Source organism: Galleria mellonella, unplaced genomic scaffold, assembly GCF_026898425.1.
Source record: "Galleria mellonella isolate WM207_F2 unplaced genomic scaffold, CSIRO_AGI_GalMel_v1 utg150, whole genome shotgun sequence".
In the NCBI taxonomy this organism is placed as follows: Eukaryota; Metazoa; Arthropoda; class Insecta; order Lepidoptera; family Pyralidae; genus Galleria; species Galleria mellonella.
This window is the reverse complement of record NW_026442002.1, coordinates 569,466-592,573: the sequence shown is the minus strand read 5'-3', so window position 1 is coordinate 592,573 and position 23,108 is coordinate 569,466. Positions and strand designations below refer to the sequence as shown.

Below are 23,108 nucleotides of genomic sequence, written 5' to 3'. Positions count from 1 at the left end.
CTCCCTCCGATGTAATGCGTATAATCCGTCCCTAGACTACAATACCAACGTAAGGACCTCCCATACACATTACTATGAAAATGTCAAGTTTCACGCTTCACCGACGCTTGAAACGATGGGGTGAAACACCATGCGTTAGCAGTCCATATTAACTATTTATTTATAGCTTACATAAAAATCAAGATGTATGCTTAGATTAGAACAGACATATTTATTCTTTTTTTTATACCACAAAGGTGGCAAACCAAGCGTCAGGGGTGTTCTTCTCTAGAAATCTGTCCGATTCTAAAATAAGGACATACGGGTATGCGACCCCGGCCTCCCGAGTCGCTGCAGTGTCCCCCCTTTCCTTTCCCACATAAGTCCATTATTCCTCTCTTTTACTAATTTCCTTTCCGCATTTCCAACGTTCCCTTCCTTTTTTCCTCAATCCTTTCCTCCATACCGCAGGTGGCGGAAACCACCAACAAATGCATTCCCAAAGAGGGTTGACGTCAGGCAGGCGGCCGGTCGTAAAACTATAAGCCAAATCTATTTGTAATATGGATAAGAAACAAGAATCTCGATTATTCGAATCAAATAAAACCTGGCGTATAATCGAAATTCCGGATAAACGATTTCAAAATCTAATCAAACTACCAGAGGGAGATTTTGTACAAAAATCGATTGCTTGGGTACCTCTGCCCCATTCGTGTTTCAACCGTGAAGCAGTTGTGTTTGCATGGCTGTGTTTCGGTTTGAAAGGTGCGATATGGCAGTGAATTTACAGGGTACAAAGGAATAACACCTGAATCCTCAGGATTGGCAACGCATGGGTGGTATCATGGGCGAAACAGTACACTCTGTTATGTCCACGGTACTGCTCATGTCTGTAGGCGACGGTTACCACTTTCCAACAGGTGGGCCGTCAGCTTGTTTGCCATTCTAAGTAGTATAAAAAAAACAATAATGAAATTTAAACACCTATTTTTATTATTATGTAAAGGGTTTTACATACGTCGTTTGGACAATACGATATAAAAAAAGTTACGAGCTACAAAGGTAATGGATTACATAATACCTGTTTACCAATTAATACATAATCCTTTAGTGCAGTTTACTAGGCTTATTAATAATATGGATTGGTAGTTAGGTCTTCTCTAATTGTATAATTGTTACTCAGTACACATTGACGCTTGTCTGTGAGAGCTGTATACACCTCAAATTGATGTGTTCATATGGCCTTAAGCTTGGTTGTGAGGAATGAGATGTTTTTAGTATAATAAACTGCCGGAATCTGCATTAAATCTGACAGAGAGGCAATTCAAATCTTATATTAAACAATTTTTATGTAAGAAAGCCTATTACAGGATAGACGAATTCATAGATGACAACATATCAAGTAAATAATTAGTTTATTAGCATACAACGTTATAATTTTATTTTCTCATTGCTTTCTTGATTTAATTGATTAATTTTAGAAATATGAAAGCGTAGCGGTTTTTTGTATTAATTGCCGCATGCATTCTTATGTAAAATGTGAATACTATAACTATCAGATGGCAATTGTGAGTAGCTTTGACGTGGTCTAGTGTTTTGAGTAGTCATGCTCACTAAAATGTCCAGACTTGTGGCGGCGTGGTGGGCCGGGTCATTGGGCTCCCTAAAATATGGTCGAGCGCAGTGATGGCTGGCTCATCCGTCATACTCGTGAACGGGTGCTGCTTGTAGGGACTGGTCTGCTCTAATCACTATGACTGATTTCCTCTTATTAATTGTTTAACCAGTTGGTTATGTATTCAATTTTTTTTTTTTCTTTTTGAGTATTTAATTGAATTAGTGCTAATTGGTGGTTTGTATTCACACAATTAAACTTAAAAATGTAAAATAATAATAAAATTATTTAAAAGAGCATCACGCAAGTTTCTTGCTCGTTCTTCTTGTGATGAGACAGCTTTCCGAACGAGCGGTAAATTAAAAAAAATGTAATGACTTTTCAAAAGTGCTTCAATGTAAGTTTATTTGAATAAATGATTTCTATTCTATTCTATTCTTTTGTTCAAGTAAACTTAGATTTAAGCATTTTTTAATAGTAGTTTATCACTTTTACTTACTTATAACATTGTATATTGTCTGCTTGATTGTTGTGAGCGTATTGTCGGTGTGTCTTTTATAAATAAATAAATACCATTTCTAAATCGGTAATTAGAGTTATGAAGAATAGGTCCGAATAATCTTGGGGGGAAAGGGATTGTTAGTAATGGAGACTGAGATTCCCATTGCTAGCAATATACCCAACCAGGTCTACCTCCTCGCGGTTCCCCCTGGAAACTATCATGGTTAATTCCTGATGAATTCATCATGATGAGCTAACTGGCCTGTTTTCATTCTCATCTACCACTCTTCACTGGTGCTCCGCCAGCGTATCCCGTTAGCGCAGGCGGGTTTACCATACCGTTTTCACCCATAAAAAAAAGTCCGAATAATCGAATATCCGGATAATCGAATAACCGGATAATCGAGATTCTACTGTACTACTGGACGTCAGCGGACTATCTTGTGGTCGGACAATTATTGGTTTGTTTACATTTGTATCAAATTCTATGTAAATAGACCATATTATTTGTGTTCATATAAGTTTGGCTGCTACTTCGATCCAGAACAGTTGTTCAAGTCGGGGTTTCGAGTGCTTTAGTACATCTGTTCAACACATACGGACGGATAGAATGGGGGCAATCAATTGAGTAAACGAAGCTGAAGACTTAATAGGTTTAAATGTGTATCTATCACAGTCAATTTTCACCACTCGGTGGCGCCATCTGTGTGGATCTGTGAGGATTTAAATAATATATAGCAATATATATATATATATATATATTTCAGATTTAACATCTATATACATATTTCAGTTATAAAATATAAGGTTTGGATGAACCCAATATCTAAATATCGGATCGGTGTCCATATTATTTTTATGGTTGATAATGGAATGGTAACCCCGCCTGCGCTATCGGTATACGCTGACGGGGCACCAGTGAGGGATGATAGATGAGGATAAAGAGATAGGTCAGTTAGCCCATCGTGATAAATACACCTGGAATTCGGCACGATGGTTTCCAGGGGGGACCACGTGGAGGTCGACTTGACAGGGTATATTGCTAGCAATGGGACTGATAATTCGCATAACTAATAATCCCCCCCCCCCATCCGGTAACCATATAACTCATGCCAACTTGAAATATTAAATGTATGTAATATTGTTGACAGATGAGACAGTGTGAAGCGCAGGCGTGCCTGGGGGGCTAGTAGACATGGAGGGGGGCTGGCTGGTACTGGCCGCCGTACTCATCGCGGCACGCGCGCAAAACAACAGGAGTAAGTCACTTTTTTTTTATTGTGTCAATAGCAAGCAAAGGTAATAGTGGAAAGTATATAGTTTGAGTTTGAATGTATAAAAACATGGGGACGCAATCAGCGGGTCTACCATGAAATGAAATTCCGAATTTTCGAACTCAATTTCGTGTTTTTGTTTATACCAAAATCGAATCAATAAATGGAGTTTAACATTTCGTTCGTCATACATCCTATCATAAAAGTCCAAAGGAACGATATTTTAACATTTTTAATTATTCCAAGCGGCATTATGAAATTTTAATATTAAATTAGGCTCCGAAACTTTGGAAAACATTTCATGGTAGGCCCTCTGATCACAAACTAAAGTTCCATCCCAACCATCTGGATAAGTGGCAGTCCTCCATCATGCGTTTTTCAAGACACTTTCTTCCACACACACAACCATTCTCTGGAATCTAGTATAAAGAAAAAGCACCTCAGAATTTAGCCCCATTGTTTATCCAATGAAATGTTTACAATAATATAAAATACGATAGTGAAGTTTACAGAAATATTAAACAGCTAAGTCACGACATTATCGACGCATCAATTTCTCCTATAACAACAACGATCCAAGCAAACTTGTCAAAACAAATAAATAACCGCACCAAAACTGCCGAATTGACGGCCATCTTGTAAACACTACGCCAGCAAATGGCGGCGAGACGGAAGCGGGAAAAGTGGTTTCCTGTTTTCAGTTACCTCATTTTGTACACCGACCGTTCCGTTTTAATGGGGAATGAATTCGAAAATGGAATATTTTCTACAATGGTGTTGTTTTTTTAATAGATGGAAACGGAACGAAACCCTGCCATAGACAATTTGTCAATGAAATTGATACTTTGTGACTGTAATCATAAAATTTCGGTCCCGAATTTATATATCCCTCAAATCTGCCGTTCAAGGCTTTAGACTACTCAGCCTGCGGATAATTCTGCCACTGTTTACCCTACATGCTTACATGCATACTTGCCATGTACATAATTAAGAGACAGGTGTATTTGTCAAAAAGTATTTCAGCTAATTCACCGCTGCTGTACAAAAATATTTGAAAAATACGAGAGAGCCAAATAAATTAGTATTAAATTGTATTCCAAAAACAGCAGTCTATCAAAAAAAAAATGTTATTCTATTTTATGGAACAAAGAATGATGGCATTGATATTCTTCAGTATCGGTTACAGATGACGGCCCGCGGTTCCTCTCGCGCGGCCACTCGTACAGGGCAGTGGTCGGGGACACGCTGCTGCTGCCGTGTCAAGTCCAGAATTTGGGTGAGTTCTTTTACTGTATTAAGTTAAATACACTTTAACTTTACATATACACATTATACCACTTTCCAACAGGTGGGCTGTCAGCTTGTTTGCCATTCTAAGTTGTATAAAAAATAAATAGGAACATTTTTTTTCTACTGCCCACATTTAAAGGTCGAGGGATAGGTAGCAGCGTCGCTTTTGCCTAACTGTTACCAAAGCTTAACTGCGAGTGCCAACTGTACCTACTACTAGAAAAACACTCCTATGGAAGGCCTATGTTCAGCAGCGATCAATTAACGGCTGACATAATGGTGATGATATCATTTATAAGGTCTCAGCGTCCTCAGACATCGCTCGAGTATGTAGCCCACTAAAGCCCTTATTCCTTTATTCTAACTCAGGGGTTCCCAAACTTATTATGTCTACTGCCCGCTTTGAGAATAAATTATTTTTTAGCGCCCCCAATTTTTTCACCTATTTAAAAACCACTATTATTTAAAATTTAATTTATCAATAAGCGGAGATTAAACATTAATTCTAAACGAGCTTCTACACAACGACCCCATTTTTTTTCTGGATCTCTTACCGTCCCCCTTTAGACCTGCAGTGCCCACAAGGCGACTAACAATAGCTCTAACTCCATATTGCGGCTTGCAGGATCGCTGGTTCTCCTCTGGAGGCGGGGGCCGGCTGTGCTAACAGCGGCAAGCCTAATGGTCACCAGGGACGAGAGGTTCCGGCTGGTCGACGGGTACAACTTGCAAATCACGGATGTCGGTCCACAGGTAAGTGTCACCACTAGTATCTTTATATTTTGGGGATTATCAGTAATCAGAACTACCAGTCCAATTGTTAGCAATATACCCTATCAGCCAAACCTCCCCACGATCTCTCATAACAATTATCATGCTGAAATCCAGGTGTATTCATCACTTCCTTCTTTTCATTCTCACCTATTATCCCTCACTGGTGCCCCGCCAGTGTATACCGTTAGCGCAGGCGGAGTTACTATTCCATTATCATCCATTAAAGCATCTATTTATATAAGAAAGGATGCTGATTGGCTGAACTGACCGACTTACCCATATATCAATGCACAGCCGAAACCTCTGAATCTAGAATCTGGAAATTTTGCAGACAGGTTCTTTGAATAGCGGAAGTAAACAATAAGAATGGGATTTTGAAAATCCAAAATCCTTTATAAGGGTAAAACAAGGATTGAAAGTTTGTACGGAATTTCGTCATTTCAGAAGTCTAGACTCGTGAATTTTTTTAAATTTTGGCTCTTGGTTCAAAACGAAAATTAATGTTCGAAGACTGCACCCCTAAAGCGTTAAAATAGGGAATGAAAATTTGTATGGGAACGAACAAATTCACGGGCAGAAGCTAGTAATATTATACTCGAATTATCTATGGTATATGGTAGAATGGGCCTTCCTTTCCTATGTTCGTAAGAGGCGACTAAAGGAACTGATCGAAAGATGGCTAGCAGTGTTTCTTTTAAAACATCACCAAAGTATTGCGATTGCTAACCTGCTTACCAAGCGTGGCAACTACTGTCAAAACCTCCCAATATGTAATAGGAGATCTATATTCAGCAGTGGACAGTTAAGAAGGGGGGAGGGGGGTTGCCAGTAGTTGTCCTACCTGGTAGGCAGGTTGGCAACAGCAATTAGGCTTTGGTGATAATTTGGGAGAAATGCTGCTGCCTATTCCTCGACTATTAAGTTCCCTTAGTCGCCTCTTACGACACCCACGGGAAAGAAAAAGGTGACCCATAAAAATAATATTTATTTAATAAATTAGATTTATTTCTTGTTGTCTTTTTAATTTTAAAATGCAAATCACGAAGTCGAATGAGAAATAGCAATTGTTTTATACAACTTAGAATGGCAAACAAGCTGACGGCCCACCTGATGGAAAGTGGTAACCGTCGCCTATAGACATGAGCAGTACCACGGACATAACAGAGTATACTGTTTCGCCCATAATACCTCCCATGCGTTGCCATTCCTGAAGATTAAAGTGTTATGCCATAACTCAAGGTTTTCCGTCCATGATTCACGATTGTGTATTAAATTTATTTCAAATTTCTCTTTTATTGTCCAAAGTGGGGGCGAGTTGGCGTTAGCAATGGAAAGGCGGCACTTGTCAGAAGCTATTATGCATTCCAGCCTTTTTTTGCGTGCATTAACATTCAATTACTCGCAAATTACACTTTCATCAAATAGCGCCACAATTTATTGGACAATTTTTAAATACGCAGATACGATTCTCCGGCGTTATGTCGTTATTCTTTTTTTTTCCCGCTTTCCCGCCAAATAAATTAAACACGCCGTTTAATTTTCTTTATAGGTTAGGTAAGGCAAAAGGCGAAGGCGTGCAGATTATTCTGATATATTAATTGTTTTTTTTTTGTTTTTTTTTTATTTATCCGAAAGTTTAGGTAATGTATCAATGTATTCAAGCATCATTGGTAGAATTTTGTATCTTTTATATGTATATCTATAGAAAATATCTATATATCTTAAAGATAAGATAATACGTATATCCCTTTTTAATAGATACTTTAAAAAAAAGTTTTTTCCGGGTTGTCAGGTCAACAAAATAAATACGAATTACCAGTGATCCCAAATCTTCTAACCTCAACACGTTAAATGAATCGTGAAACGGGACAAGTCACGACTTAACAAGCCCCTATCACTGCCCTAACTGGATAGCCGTGAACAGACTCGCCCAATGGACTGTAAACAATGGGCAAGTCTCGACCACAAACTGCATAGAGGTGCTATGGTCTCAACCTCCACGCGGTATCTTTTATAACTAGTGCTGCCATCATCTAAATTGCCGGCATCGGATAAATATGCCAACATATAGCAATCCGGACATTTGGACGAAATATGGTATTTTCCGCGGACACTTTTGAAAAATATTTTTTTGTAACAAACATTTTATAAAAACACTAGCTAGTCAACTAAACGTTGTTTTACCATATACATTATTTCTAGAACTATACATGAAAATTTATCGTACTACAATTATTGTATTCGATTGCCATCTTGCAAGCCTATTGCGGAATATAAAAATCTCGATTAAAAAACAGGGGTTAATTGTTAAAGCTTGGAAATTTGGATTTGTATGTATTTTTAAATGCTAAATCATAATAAAATAAAAATAAAAATTTTGTCAAAAAAATAAAAAAATATATTTAGTTGTAGGTCACCCTTATCATTGAGGGGTAGGAAAAATAGATATTGGCCGATTCTCAGACTACCGAATATGCACACAAAATTTCATGAAAATCGGTAAAGCCATTTTGGAGGAGTTTGGTAACAAACACCGTGACACGAAAATTTTATATATAAGATTGTTATATAAAAACAGAGTTATTGTGATGGAACGTGGAACCCACCTGATGGAAAGTGGTAACCGTGGCCTATAGACATGAGCAGTACCATGAAAATAACAGAGTATACTGTGTCGCCCATGATACCCCCCATGCGTTGCCATTCCTGAGGACTCAGGTGATATTTCTCTGTACCCTGTAAATTCACCGCCTAATCCCACCCTTCAAACCGAAACACAGCCAAGCGATGTATTAATATATATGTAGATATAAAAGATTTATTTTACCAGAGAAAGACTTTGTACAAAACTTGTTTGCTTGGACACCTCTCTCCCATTCGTGTTTCAACCGTGAAGCAGTCGTGTTTGCATGGCTGTGATTCGGTTTGAAGGGTGGGATATAGCGTGACACTGGGTACAGAGGAATAACCCCTGAGTCCTCAAGAATGGCAACGCATGGCGGGTATCATGGGCGAAACAGTATACTCTGTTATGTCCACGATACTGCTCATGTCTATAGGCGACGGTTACCTCTATCCATCAGGTGGGCCGTCAGCTTGTTTGCCATTCTAAGTTGTATAAAAAAAATTGATATTGACTAACTACTATCGTTGTAATGAGGTCATAAGGTGATCATGGACTCTTCTAAACATACATTGATTAATAAGAAAATACGTACTTATCGTGATACAATTTCAATGACTGCATAATATTGTAACAGATCCTTAGACTATTTCTAAAGTGAAAGAAGTGTTGGCCTCCTCTCTCCTACTCGCTGTGCCCAACAGGGTCCATAATTGAAATGTTATCTACTAATTATATTATGGAATGCAATAAGAAATAAATAAATAAATAATTTCATAACTCTAGGATGCCTTCTAAGTTGAATAAAGTTTCGTTCCACTATATCCCAGTTTTGTAATCATAAAATATTTGCGATTCCATTTTAAAAATTTAACGTTATCTCTTAATGAAATCATTGATCAGACCTGACCGAGCTCTGAATCATGACCTATCTTATTTAATGACCAACTAATCAAACACCTTAATGATCCAATAATGACTCGAGTAAAAGATTAATCAATAGATTGACTCGATTCAGTGTTCATTAGTTCTTAAAATTTCATTAAAACTAGGTAATTAATGCTCCTTTCCACTCAGGGTTTGCTGGAAGAGAACTCTTACAGAATTAAGCTCGCCTGTTGTACATCTTTATTTAATATATATTATATGTATGTATGTTTTTTTTGTGTACAATAAATTATAAATAAATAAAACGCATTTTATTCGGTGGATCATAAGAAACTACCATTTGCTACCATCGTACAGCTTGTCATCGACAAGGGATTCACTCCCATATCTTAGAGCCTAGATGGTCGCGTACAGCGCGATTTCAGAGATGTTTCCTCACACGAACGCTCAGGTTATAGAATGAGCTCCCTGTTGAGGTTTTTCCAAGAAATTACAGCGTGGGGTTCTTAGAAAAAAAGGAATAAAAAGGCTTCTTCAGGGTAGGCAAACGCGCACGTAATGCAACGCCTATGTATTTATATGTACATAGAATTTTACTGTGCATTAAAGTTTAAATAAATAAAATATATAAAAAAGTCAGTTTAAAATTCAACTTGTAACGCTGTAATAGCTTTTAAATGCATCTCCCTGTGTATATTGAAGTGAAAATACCCACAAACCGAATCACCTGCCCGCGCGGCGCCATAAAAAATAATGATACGCCACCCAAACCGTTTTTATGTCTCAATTATCATATTTTCCACCGCCAATTACCTTTTAAGACATTGTTTAGCATTTCCCCGACAACAAATTGCGTATTTAGTATTATTGTCTGATGTAGTTTTTGTAATATTTAATATTTGTTACGAACAAACTTACAGAAGGACGTAGTACACGATCATTTATAAATTTTAAATAGAATAAATATAAACAGAATTTCGTGCCTCCAGTCAAACTGTTTATTACTTAATTACTCTTCTCCATCCATAGTTTGCCTGCAAGAGATCGCTCTTAGCGATAAGTAATAGGAAGTGGTAACAGTCGCCTATAGACATGAGCAGTACTATGAACATAAAAGAGTATGCTGTTTCGCCCATGATACCCCCCACGCGTTGCCATTCCAGAGGACTCAGGTGTTAATCCTCTGTACCCTGTAAATTCACTGCCATATCCCACCCTTCAAACCGAAACACAGCCATGCAAACACAATTGCTTCACGGTAGAAACACGAATAGGACAGAAATGTCCAAGCAAACGACTTCTGTACAAAGTCTCCCTCGGGTATCCATCATTCAATTCTGCTTTCCACCTTCCAGGATGCAGGAGACTACGTCTGCCAGATCTCGGACCGTATATCCCGTGATCAGGTCCATACGGTGGAGGTGCTGGTGCCTCCGAGCGTGCGAGCCTCCCCAGAGTCCAAGCATGCGGCCGCGAGGCGCGGCGGAGCGGCTGTGCTCGAGTGCAGAGCATCTGGGAACCCTGTCCCCACCGTCACGTGGCATAAACTGGTGAGAGATACCCACAGCTTTTATATTCAACTTAGAGTGACATGCAAACTGATGTCCTGCCTGATGGCAAACGGTTGGGATCAAGATTGTTAGTAATGTGGACTTCCAGTCCCATTGCTAGCAATATATAGCACCCTATCAGCCTATATACATGTGCATTGTATACGTACATATGAACATAACAGAGTATACTGTTTCGCCCATGATACCCCCCATGCGTTGCCATTCCTGAGGACTCAGGTGTTATTCCTCTGTACCCTGTAAATTCACTGCCATATCGCACCCTTCAAACCGAAACACAGCCATGCAAACACAACTGCTTCACGGTGGAAACACGAATGGGACAGAGGTGGTCAAGCAAACGACTTTAATACAAAGTCTTCCTCTGGTTTTGTTTCGATCTATTACAAACAAAAAATCAAATTTTACTTCTTTACTCGTATTATATTAATTTTGAATTTGTTTAAAGTATTCTTTTTTACTATTGAAAGCTCAGAATATTTCTTACTAGCTTTTATACATATGTCTACTGACCCGGGTAAAAAGCAGGATGCAGAAATATATAACGTCTCTTTCTCATATAAAAACCAGTGGTTTTAAACCACTCCTAGATGGCGTATTGAGATGAAACAAATACCAGATTTTAAGTTAAACCTTCAGAACAACAACTGTAAAACCGCATCCAATCTGGTACAATAGTTTCTGCGTGATATAGGAACAAATATGCACGTAAACAGACGAACAAAATTTCTAAAAGAAATATTGTTTTTTTGCTTCTATTGGTTTTATTAGTCTCTTATATATGTTTCTTTTTTATCTTTTGGTCCCGGCATAGAATAGCCCACCCTTTCTTTTCCGTGGGTGTCGTAAGAGGCTAAGGGAACTTAACAGTGGAGGTACTGGCAGCAGCGTCCCTCTTAAAACATCTCTAAAAACTTAACAGTCGTTGCCAATCCGGCTTGCGTGACAACTATTCTCGTCGCAATATGCGCATGTCAAATTCAAGTGATCTGTATTCAAAATGGTTTACAAGCACTTTTAAATAGTCGGTTTGTTTTTAATACACTGCAGGGTTCGCCAGGTTGTTATCTGTTGAGAAGAGCCCGCGAGAGACTCAACAGTTACTCTTTTAAATCTCTGTTAACGTTATGTGTATTTATTTAAATGTACTATGTCTAAAATTACATTGTCGTTGGAAGCCCGCGCATGAACGACTAACACCATGCACGTTTGTCTTTCAAGTAATCGTTTAGTGTGTAATAGGCTTTGTTCAACGAGTGTTTTTAATAACATTTTTAAACTTATTACAAAGTAGACCCAAAATATCCTTCAGTTATAACGTTTACTTGTTATAACATTCAACGCCCATTATGAGACTGAGCATTAAATGATCTATTAACTTTTTCTAAACGATGCTTCGGAACAGCAAGTTTGTATTTGTATCTAGTGTTAAGATTATTAAGATCGCTGTTTTCAATAAACTTTTTTTTTATACAATTTAGAATGGCAAACAAGTTGACGGGCCCACCTGATGGAAAGTGGTAACCGTCACCTATAGACATGAGCAGTACCGTGGACGTAACAGAGTATACTATTTCGCCCATGATACCCCCATGCGTTACCATTCCTGAGGACTCAGATGTTATTCCTCTGTACCCTGTAAATTCATTGTCATATCCCACCCTTCAAACCGAAACACAGCCATGCAAACACAATTGCTTCACGGTTGAAACACGAATGGAACAGAGATGCCCAAGCAAACGACTTTCGTACAAAGTCTCCCTCTGTTGAAGATTCCTGCGTATATACAAAATGTTCGCGTATATTGTGAAGCTATGGTGAGAATATCAGGTGTTACGTTCACCACAACAGCAAGTCGACAGAAGAAACCGACTGTCCGCTTAGGAAATATATTTGTAACCATATGTTTTTGTTGATAAGTTAATGCTTTAAATTATTTCTTTACATGTCTCCCATGATAAGAAGCTACCGGTGCCAACCAATTGGCCAGAACTGGTAAGCTGCCTCCAAAATTATATAATAGACGCACCCCTGCCGCGTTCGTTCTTCACGATCTCACTTAGGCATAGCACAAATTCGCTGGCACTGCTGGTCACTGCTGCCGTATCTTTTAGCGTGCCTCCAAAAGTTGAGCCACCTTAGTGCTTTTCGGCCTTTTATCCAAGAGTTGCTCCACGATCTGAGAGTTTTTCATCTGTGCCATAGCCAGTATGGACGCTTAATTTTGAAATCTGATCGGCCGCAGCAAAGTAAATCCGCGCAGCTAGGGATACTCCGTGGGATTATCTTTGAACAGTATCTTTGGTGAAACACAAATCTTGACACACTGCCTCGTGCTCTCTACCAAAGCAGCTGTTCACTACAGGGTTTAATAGATGCCACAAAGAATTCAGTTCAGATGGTCTAGTTCCGAGCGTAATATGGACAAAATCATATTACGCCGACCCCAAATTATTGGGATAAGGGTAAGAAGATGGTCTAGTTCTGAGCTGCAGGCATATAGTTTATTGTCCTGCCATCTAACTTCTCTTCTGCAAACAATCTTTACCTAGTATATCTTTAAATTGAGCAAACTTTTGACATTCTTTTCAATCGTCATCATATCAGCTGTTAAATGTTCACTGCGGAACATGAGGCTTTCGCTTAAAGGGTTCTGCCAGTTACCATGCTTGGCAAACGATTTAGCAACCGCAGTTAGGCTTTGATGATGTTTTAAAAGGATCACTGCTGCCCAAACCTCGACCATTAAGTTCCCCTAGTTTATGACGCCCATGGGAAAGTAATGGGTTCATTCTATCCCGGAATCTTACAGCTAGGTTATGTGTGATTATACATGATTTCGATAAGCACTGAGTTCTATGGCATATAGAGTTAATAAACTATACGACGATATTTCACCACCTGACATACAAAATTATAATAAATGTACCAGAGGGAGACTTTGTACAAAAGTCGATTGCTTGGTTACCTCTGTCCCATTCGTGTTTCTACCATGAAGCAGTTGTGTTTGCATGGCTGTGTTTCGGTTTGAAGGGTGGGATATGGCGTGAATTTACAGGGTACAGAGGAATAACACCTGAGTCCTCAGGAATGGCAACGCATGGGGGGTATCATGGGCGAAACAGTATACTCTGTTATATCCATGGTACTGCTCATGTCTATAGGCGACGGTTACCACTTTCCATCAGGTGGTCCGTCAGCTTGTTTGCCATTCTAAGTTGTATAAGAAAAAGACCTATCGTTCTACGACTGAGCTCCTTTAGTTGCCTATTACGACACCCACGGAAAAGGAAGTGGAAGTACGAATTATTTATTACACGGAATATATTTTTAGTATTGCCAGATTTTTAACAAACAATTTTACATCCAAAACAATATTATAAAGAGTAAAGATCTGATCGTCTGTTTGTGATGGATAAGCATAAAAAATTTATCTGATTTTAAAATTTATTTCACTTAATCAACTACAAAACATCAACATGGGCAATATGTTATTAAAAAAATCTACCTATCTTAGATTATATGGATAGAGCATCGAGTTTCAAAAACGGGTCGACTGTTTGTCAGCTAATTGTCAAATTAGCTGACTCGTCTTTTTATCAGTGTTCTATATACTTACGCACACAGTGTATCTTGACGTATTATTTTATAAATAAAATGAGTGTTTACACATTAAAAAGATGCGGAAATTATAAGACAAAATAAATATAGAAGTTATAAAGGAATCACTCATAACTATTTATCACGTAAAATTGTATGAAAAAGTTGACCTGGTTTTCTCGAAGCATTTGTATGTAGACACTCTATCTATATAATCTAAACTACCTACCTATCTAGTGCAAAACCGTGGTAGGTCACTAAAAAAAAAAAAAAGTTAATAATTTACTAAAACCGTTTTGTATTTCCAGAATGATACAAACACACGGCTGGGCGAAGGGCCTCAGCTGCAGCTGTCCCGACTGGAGCGCCACCATAGCGGACGGTACGCGTGCACCGTCGACAATGGCGTCGGACCCCCAATAGTCACAGAGTTCCAACTGCAAGTACTATGTAAGTGCCACTGACACTAGCAATAGTCACATAGTTCCAACTACAAGTCCCACTGATCCCGCCAATAGGCACATAGTTCCAACTACAAGTCCCACTGATCCCGCCAATAGTCACATAGTTCCAACTACAGCTCCCACTGATCCCACCAATAGTCACATAGTTCCAACTACAAGTCCCACTGATCCCACCAATAGTCACATAGTTCCAACTACAACTCCCACTGATCCTACCAATAGTCACATAGTTCCAACTACAAGTCCCACTGATCCCACCAATAGTCACATAGTTCCAACTACAAGTCCCACTGATCCCACCAATAGTCACATAGTTCCAACTACAACTCCCACTGATCCCACCAATAGTCACATAGTTCCAACTATAAGTCCCACTGATCCCGCCAATAGTCGCATAGTTTCAACTACAAGTTCCACTGATCCCGCCAATAGTCACATAGTTCCAACTACAAGTCCCACTGATCCTGCCAATAGTCACATAGTTCCAACTACAAGTCCCACTGATCCCACCAATAATCACATAGTTCCAACTACAAGTCCCACTGATCCCACCAATAATCACATAGTTCCAACTACAAGTCCCACTGATCCCGCCAATAGTCACATAGTTCCAACTACAAGTCCCACTGATCCCACCAATAGTCACATAGTTCCAACTACAAGTCTCACTTACACTAATTATAGTCACAAAGTTTCAACTATCGGTACGAGGTCTGTCCGGAAAGTTCGTATAAAAGTGTTCTGGAATGCGAGAAAGAGGAGTGGGGAGGCCAGGTAAGCGCAGGACCCCTTCCTTATGTCCCTAACAATGCTTCAGTTCTGGTCTGACCGCCGTGCGGTGCGAACTGGCTTGTCACGCCATCTGTGAAGTTACCTCTTAACGAAACCCCGTCGGCATGGAGCCCGCTTCCGTTGAAGAGCAGCGCGTCGTAATCAAGTTTCTCTCGAAACTCGGCAAGAATGGCCGTGAAATTTTTGCCGATCTAATTCGATAAGACATCCGGGGAACCACGAACAAAAAAATCAAGAAAATCCCGCTCAAATGTCAAGACAATGTTGATTGTTTTTTTCGATGTTCGGGGGATTGTCCATCAAGAATTCGTCCCTCCAGGCCAGACAGTTGATGGAAAATTCTACGTCGATGTGCTCAGACGCCTCAAAGCTCGTGTGGCACGAGTTCGTCCAGAATTGGCGCGAGAGGGGCGTTGGATTCTTCACCACGACAATGCCCCTGCCCACACCTCTCTTGTTGTCCGTGAGTTTTTGAGTAAAAATTCCATTACGGTGACCGAACACCCCCCTATTCGCCGGATTTGGCCCCGTGTGACTTCTTCTTGTTCCCAAAAACCAAATTGGTACTTCGGGGGCGGCATTTGGGGGACATAAATGAGATAAAAAAAGCTACGACGGGGCAGCTGAGAAACCTACAACCAGAGGACTTTCAAGGAGCCTTCTCACAGTGGAAACGGCGTTGGCACAAGTGCATTATGTCACAGGGGGAGTACTTTGAAGGGGATAAAATTGATTTACCTGAATAATTGTAAAATAAAATTTTTAAAAAACTTTTATACGTACTTTCCGGACAAACCTCGTATTATGTAAGTCGTGTGACTATTAACAGTCAGTAATGAATAAAACATAGCTCCAACCACAAGTCCTATTGATTAACCAATAGTCATACAGTTCCAACTACAAATACAATGTAAATGCCATTGACTGTACTACTAATCCCACAGTTCCAACTGACTCTAATTATAGTCACAAAGATCCACTTGTAAATATTGTTTGAGCCCCACCTCTTTCTTCTAATAATTTTGTAGTTCCAACTACAAATCTCACTGACTAACGATTAATCATGTTCCAACCACTTGTACAAGCACTATGTAAGTTCCATTCGTGTTTCAACCGTGAAGCAGTTGTGTTTGCATGGCTGTGTTTCGGTTTGAAGGGTGCGATATGACAGTGAATTTACAGGGTACAGAGGAATAACACCTGAGTCCTCAGGAATGGCAACGCATGGGTGGTATCATGGGTGAAACAGTATACTCTGTTATGTCCATAGTACTGCTCATGTCTATAGGCGATGGTTAGCACTTTCCATCAGGTGGGCCGTCAGCTTGTTTGCCATTCTTGTTGTATAAAAAAAAACTTACGGACAATAGAAAGTTCCAAAACGAGAGTTCAGTAGGTTTCACTAACCCTATAATATTTTTTTTAATGGATGATAATGGAATTGTAACCTCGCCTGCGCTTACAGTATATGCTGATGAAGCATCAGTGAGGGATGATAGGTGAGAATGAAAGAGCACGTCAGTTAGCTCATCGTGATGAATACACCAGGAATTGAGCACGATGGTTTACAGGGAAGGCAGTGTTCTAATTTTAAGAGTGGAATATGGCAGTGAAATTATAGGGTAACGGTGGTATAACGCCATAGTCCTCAGGAATGGCAACGCGTGAGCAGTACCATCACTATAATACCTATATCGCTGATCATGTCTATAGGCGATGGTTACCACTTACCATCAGGTGGGCCGTCAACATGTTCACCATATATTACTACATATATTTTCAACTATCACTTTCAGATCCACCAGAAATAACTGTGGAACGGTCGTGGGTGCATACTGGGGAAGGGTTCAGAGCTGAGCTACTATGTACAGTGCACGCCGACCCTCCTGCTGAGGTTAGTTCGCTAATATCCATACAATAATAAAACTGTATAGAAAAGGACACAGATTTTTTTTTATCCCGACCATCAGTCCACTCGCGACCACGGTCGAAGTCTGGTCGAAACGTCCAGATAACTCAGACAAATTATCATAGTTTACCTAAATTACCATAAGGAGACTGTACAAAAGTCGTTTGCTTGGACACCTCTGTCGCATTCGTGTTTCTACTGTGAAACAGTTGTGTTTGCATAGCTGTGTTTTGGTTTGAAGGGTGGGATATGGCGTGAATTTACAGGGTACAGAGGAATAACACCTAAGTACCAAGAATGGCAACGCATGGGGGGTATTATGGGCGAAACAGTATACTCTGTTATGTCCATGGTACTGCTCATGTCTACAGGCGACGGTTACCACTTTCCATTAGGTGGGACGTCAGCTTGTTTGCCATACTAAGTTGCATAAAAAAACGATAGCGTTAATCCACCCTTTCCCCGAAACCATGAAACTTGGCCCGATATGTTTAATCCAAATTAAACGTTCCACTCCAGGTGGGATGGTACCAGAACTCGTTCCCACTGAGCGCTTCAGAGCGCATCACGATGTCAGCGCGTGGTAACAACCATACGTTGCTGATAGCGAACGTGCAACCAGAAGATTTCGGTAACTACAGGTAAACCATAGGACGTACCCAAACTTAACGGAAAATAGACTTTCTTTGATAGCCGGCATAGAATAGGTCACCCCTTCCTTTCCCGTGGGTGTCGTAAGAGGCGACTAAGGGAGGGCGAAGGATGGGTAGCAGCGTCCTTCTAAAACATCACCAAAGACTAACTACGGTTGACAACCCGCCTGCCAAGTGTGGCAACTACCGGCAAAACTCCACCTACAGGGGGAAGCTTATCTTTAGCAGTGGACAGTCAACGGCTGGTATGACTCTTAATTAGGATAATGATGGTATCTGGTGGTAAGTTGTATATCTATCATTGGGAAATCTCTGATTTCATTACTACTTATTTGCTTTCAACAGTATCCTGAAACACTTTTAAGATCTTTACTTAGTTTCGTGGGAGTCTTATTGGCGCTAAGGATTTAGATAAGTTGGTCGAAACCATTTAAAAGATGCGTTTAAAGAATGTACATTCAGCGTTAGGTTCGGCTTCATATTTTGTAGCGTGATCAAATGTATAAATCATTAAATGAAAGAATGAAAAGAAAGAAGAAGCAAGCGTATCTGGTACTGGTAGATAATAATGTAGTGCCTGTCTTCAAATGTCACCGTCTCAACACCACAACACTTTTTTTTAATGGGTGATAATGGAATAGTAACCCCGCCTACGTTTTCGGTATACACTGGCGGGGTACTAGTGAAGGATGATAGGTGATAATGAAAGCTGGCCAGTTAGCCCATCGTGACGAATTCCATTAGAATTAACCACGATGGTTTCCAGGGGAACTGCGTGAAGATCGACCTGATAAGGTCGAAGCTCCTTAAATCCCTTCCCCCCCCGGCACCTCAACACTAGTAGTAAGGTGACCAACTATTTTTTGTTCAAAAAGAGTACACTTTGCAAGAATTTTTGATAGGTAAAAAAAAAGAAGAAAAAACGATAAAAACTTTATTTTTTTCTTCGGATTGGTTTTTTTTTATTAAATGAGGATGTTCGTCTAATAATGTAGCCACATCCGAACAACTTTCATTTTGCATATTAAACTTGACTGTTAAGACAGCAGATGATGTTTTTACAGAGAGTTGCGACTTCTCACTGCTCCAATAATCATTCCCTAGTGGAAATACCCTTTCAACAGCAGCATTAGTGCCTAGTGGACAACATGAGGGAATTTCTATTAAAACTTTGAAATATAATAATTAAAAAAAAATGTTTTAGAAATACAAATGAGTACTTTCAAAGTACAGGATTTGGAAAGAGTACGGTTTGCGAAAAAACAGTACAAACCCAATGAATGAGTACAGTTGGTGACCTTACTAGCAGTGCTAGTGTCGTGGTGCAACAGCGGCATGTGTGGTGTTGCAGCTGCGTGGCGGACAACAGCCTGGGCCGCGCGCGGCAGCACGTGGAGGTGTCGGGGCGGCCGGGGCCGGCCGTGTTCACGTCGCCGCCGCTGGCGCGCCGCGCCGCCTCCTACCTGCTCGCGTTCGCCGTCGACTCGTACCCGCCGCTCGACGAGCTGCGCCTGCTCTACCGGCAGCTGGCGGTGAGTGCCGTCCACCACACATCACAGGTCGAGGCTCGCGCGCACGTCACAGCCGCTCATGAGCGGTTGAGGGTGACCCTCGTGACCCTCAACCATGGTTGAGGGTCACGAATAGATTCTTTTTTTTTATACAACTTAGAATGGCAAACAAGCTGACGGCCCACCTCATGGAAAGTGGTAACCGTCGCCTATAGACATGAGCAGTGCCATGGACATAACAGAGTATACTGTTTCGCCCATGATACCCCCCACGCGTTGCCATTCCTGAGGACTCAGGTGTTTTTCCTCTGTACTCTGTAAATTCACTGCCATATCGCACACTTCAAACCGAAACACAGCCATGCAAACACAACTGCTTCACGGTAGAAAATGTGGCTGTATTCACATAAGTATTTAAGGGTTAGATATAGCAATGAAATTACAGGGTACAGAAATAGAATATCATAGTCCTCAGGATTGACAACGCATGAGGGTTACCATACGCACCAGTGTATTTTATGATGTTATTATGCACTAACGGTAGATGCTGGCGAGCCACCAGTGAAGGATGATAGTTGAGAATGAAGCAGGTCAGTTAGCCCATCGTGACGAATTCAACAAGAATTGTTCACGATGGCTTCCAGGGGAGACCACGTAAAGGTCAACCTAATAAGGCATTTTGCTAGCAATGGGGCTGTCAAACTCCATTGCTAACAATCTCTTTCCCCCCTAAAGGCAAGGTTTATCACTTTCCATCAGCTGGACCTTGTTAGCCATTCTAAATATCATTAAAAAACTATAGCTACCCATCTGCATGGTGTTGGCAGATCAACGAGTCGTTCCAGCAGCCGGGCCGGTGGCACGACGTGGTGATCCCGGCGCCGGAGCCCGCCGGCTCGCTCACGCACCGCGTCACGCACGAGCTGCGCGGGCTGCAGCCCGGCGCCGTCTACGAGGCCATCGTGCAGGCCAAGAACCGATACGGTTGGAACGAGGTACACGCACAATACTTGGGCTACGTTAAACAATATTATTTTAATAAATGGTAGTGGAATGGTAACGCCGCCTGCGTTATCGGTGTATGCTGGCAGGGCACCAGTGAAGGATGATAGGTGAAAACGAAAATGCAGGTCGTGATGAATGCACTTGGAATTTAACATGATGGTTTCCAGGGGGACCATGTGGAGGTCGACGTGGTTGGGTATATTGCTAGCAATAATAGGTTAGAGTAATGTTAGGGTTCTTCAAAGACAGTGGATAGGGGTAAGTTTGGAATAGATCATGATTAGGGTACTTTGAACATAATGAGGTAATTGATTTATGGTTATTTAATTAAAATATAAATTTTCCTTGCAGGTCAGCGACATCTTCCAATTTCACACGCTAGGCGGCGCTCACACGGCCCACGCTGACGAATTAACACCAATGTTCGCCGCCGCGTCCAAAAACCAACTGGCCTACTGCGTCATTCTAACCGCCTTATATATTATGAACGCGCTCGCCTGATTAGATGGCCATCACTTCGAAGTTTAAACGTAATTCCGGAATTTCGACGTTACACTTTCGGATTTTTTAACTGCTTTTTATCGTAAAACGAAATGGACTTGACACCAAACTTAGGTGACTTTATGTGTTGTGACAGACATACAGACGACCTATTATTTAATAGTATCGCTTATAATTGCAATATTTAACTGACAATGAGCGACAGTTAAATAAATATATTTTTCATTTTTAGCTACTTTTCCGACAATTTCAAATTGTCAAAAAACATTGCGTAAGTTATATTATTTCGCGCCTTTTATTTGTTAATGTCGTATATACAGAATGCCACAGATACTTTTCTTAATCTATGGTTGGAGTGTACCTGCTTTAAACTGTATAACAGAATGCAATATGGCGGCCTATAAAAACTTGCAAATATTAATAAGAAATTTAACAGCAGTTTTCTAGCCAATGTTATTATGATGAAAAAAGAGACCATTGTAACGTATTTAACGTTATAAACGCGCCAAAAATGTTGTCTAGACGTGACGTCAATTACTATTATTCTTGCACAAATAAATCATTCCCTCCATATCCAACATTGGCGCCAATTTTGAGAGGCCATTTTCTGCCTATCTCTAAAATCAAAAATACAATTTGATATCACAGCGAAATTTTGTAAAGACCAATATAAACTTATTTTTTAGTATATTTATGTCAAAATTAGTGTAATTTTAGTTTATGGCGGCCCATGAAACATAAATTTTACGAAATCATTAATTTAAAATATAAACTTAAAAGGTTAGAGAAATGGTAGTTTAGAATCCACGTCAATGCTGTGAAATGTCTCTGTGTGCTGTCTGTATTTGGAAGATTTCTATCAGTTATTTTCTGAGTGTTTTTTTTTACCTTTTTTTTAAATAATCGTTTAAAACTTTGTCACGTCCACTATTTCTATAGTCGCATTGTCAGTTAGAATTGCACGTAATATTTAGAATATAAATTGTAAATATAAAATTCATTGTCAAACACTGTCATAATTTCCGAGCTATTTTATATGTATATTTGTTTTTTTTAATTATATAAAGCTTTGGATTCTGTGATGAGTTTTGGGGTAATTTTGGAGATATTAAAAATAATACTTTTTCTATATATATATTTATTATATATTACTTATTGGCGTATTTAAAATGGACGGCTGACCTCATTACCTATTTACTTCTTTTATATATGCACGTACCTAAAAGCTTGTATCATCATTGTTCGGTGCTCATCCCAGGAATGAGCACCGAACAAATCTGGAACTTCTAAGAACAAGTAATTACATAGAAGGAATAATAAAATTGTTAATTCATGGCGGGATAGTGTATTAGAAAATGTTATACGGCCGTATAACCCCACCAAATTCATATACAACCTGCTCGCATACTGTCTACATAAACTGTGTCCAATATATAATCTAGCAATGTAAAATTTGTCATTGACAAATAATTGACATATCAAACATTTTCTATACACTATCCTACTATGAATTGAGAAAAATGACAACTGTTGGTGTATCTTTCGTCCCCTTTTTACTAATTATATTTGTATAAGAAGAAAAGAGGCAACCATATGATTTACAGTTTTTATTTTATCATTCCTCCTATGTAATTCCTTGTTCTTAGGGGAACATTAACATGGTTATAGCTAGAGTTGCCAAATACAGGTTTATTATTTCCAGAACAATTCTAAAGTGACGAAATAAGGGTAGAGCAGTAGTATTAATACTCTTAAAGGAAAATAAATATGTATTTATTTAAACTGTAATTATGTTTGTACATGTTTTATTTTTTAAAGAGAAAAAATGTTATTTCAAATATAATTTATGATTGGTAAAATTAATTATGCTCATACCTTTGTAAAAAAAAAAAAAAAAAAACTATAAGATGATTCAGGACAATCCCGGATTTCACTTGCTTCTGGCAAGCCTAGCCACGAGCCAGCCGGCCCCCTTAAATGCGCCTATACCCATATAGTAATGGTAGAGCTTCAGGGAATACCTAAAAAGGCTAGACTTCAATATTTTGTTTACCATACTTATACTATATTTGTATAAAGAACTTCCCGTAAATAATGTTAATCATAATAAAATAACCATTGCCCCAAAATGCAATAAATAAATGTTATAAAACTTTCA

At 39.5% G+C, this 23,108-nt stretch overlaps 1 protein-coding gene and 1 long non-coding RNA gene across 5 annotated transcripts in view; one reads left to right on the top strand and one right to left on the bottom strand.

Moving 5' to 3' along the window:
* Window positions 1-21,846, top strand: part of LOC113522397 (igLON family member 5-like) — a 132,276-nt gene extending 110,430 nt beyond the window's left edge. The window contains exons 3-13 of one of the 4 annotated variants that reach the window (XM_031911903.2): window positions 3,247-3,354; window positions 4,556-4,645; window positions 5,285-5,412; window positions 10,300-10,494; window positions 12,478-12,510; window positions 14,424-14,565; window positions 17,168-17,265; window positions 17,800-17,921; window positions 19,285-19,465; window positions 20,272-20,439; window positions 20,801-21,846. In XM_031911903.2, coding sequence (XP_031767763.1) covers window positions 3,291-3,354; window positions 4,556-4,645; window positions 5,285-5,412; window positions 10,300-10,494; window positions 12,478-12,510; window positions 14,424-14,565; window positions 17,168-17,265; window positions 17,800-17,921; window positions 19,285-19,465; window positions 20,272-20,439; window positions 20,801-20,950 — 1,371 coding nt within the window. In that variant the 5' untranslated portion in view covers window positions 3,247-3,290 and the 3' untranslated portion in view covers window positions 20,951-21,846. Of the gene's footprint in view, window positions 1-3,246; window positions 3,355-4,543; window positions 4,646-5,284; window positions 5,413-10,299; window positions 10,495-12,477; window positions 12,511-14,423; window positions 14,566-17,167; window positions 17,266-17,799; window positions 17,922-19,284; window positions 19,466-20,271; window positions 20,440-20,800 lie in introns of all 4 variants that reach the window. The other 3 variants (XM_031911902.2, XM_031911901.2, XM_031911904.2) reach the window with 3 other exon arrangements.
* On the bottom strand, window positions 17,931-21,947 carry LOC128200071 (uncharacterized). The gene is made up of 4 exons (XR_008252520.1): window positions 21,839-21,947; window positions 20,251-20,459; window positions 19,207-19,520; window positions 17,931-19,069 (listed from the first exon to the last, which is right to left on the bottom strand). It is a non-coding gene; the product is annotated as an uncharacterized LOC128200071 (long non-coding RNA).
* Between the last annotated feature and the right edge of the window lie 1,161 nt (window positions 21,948-23,108).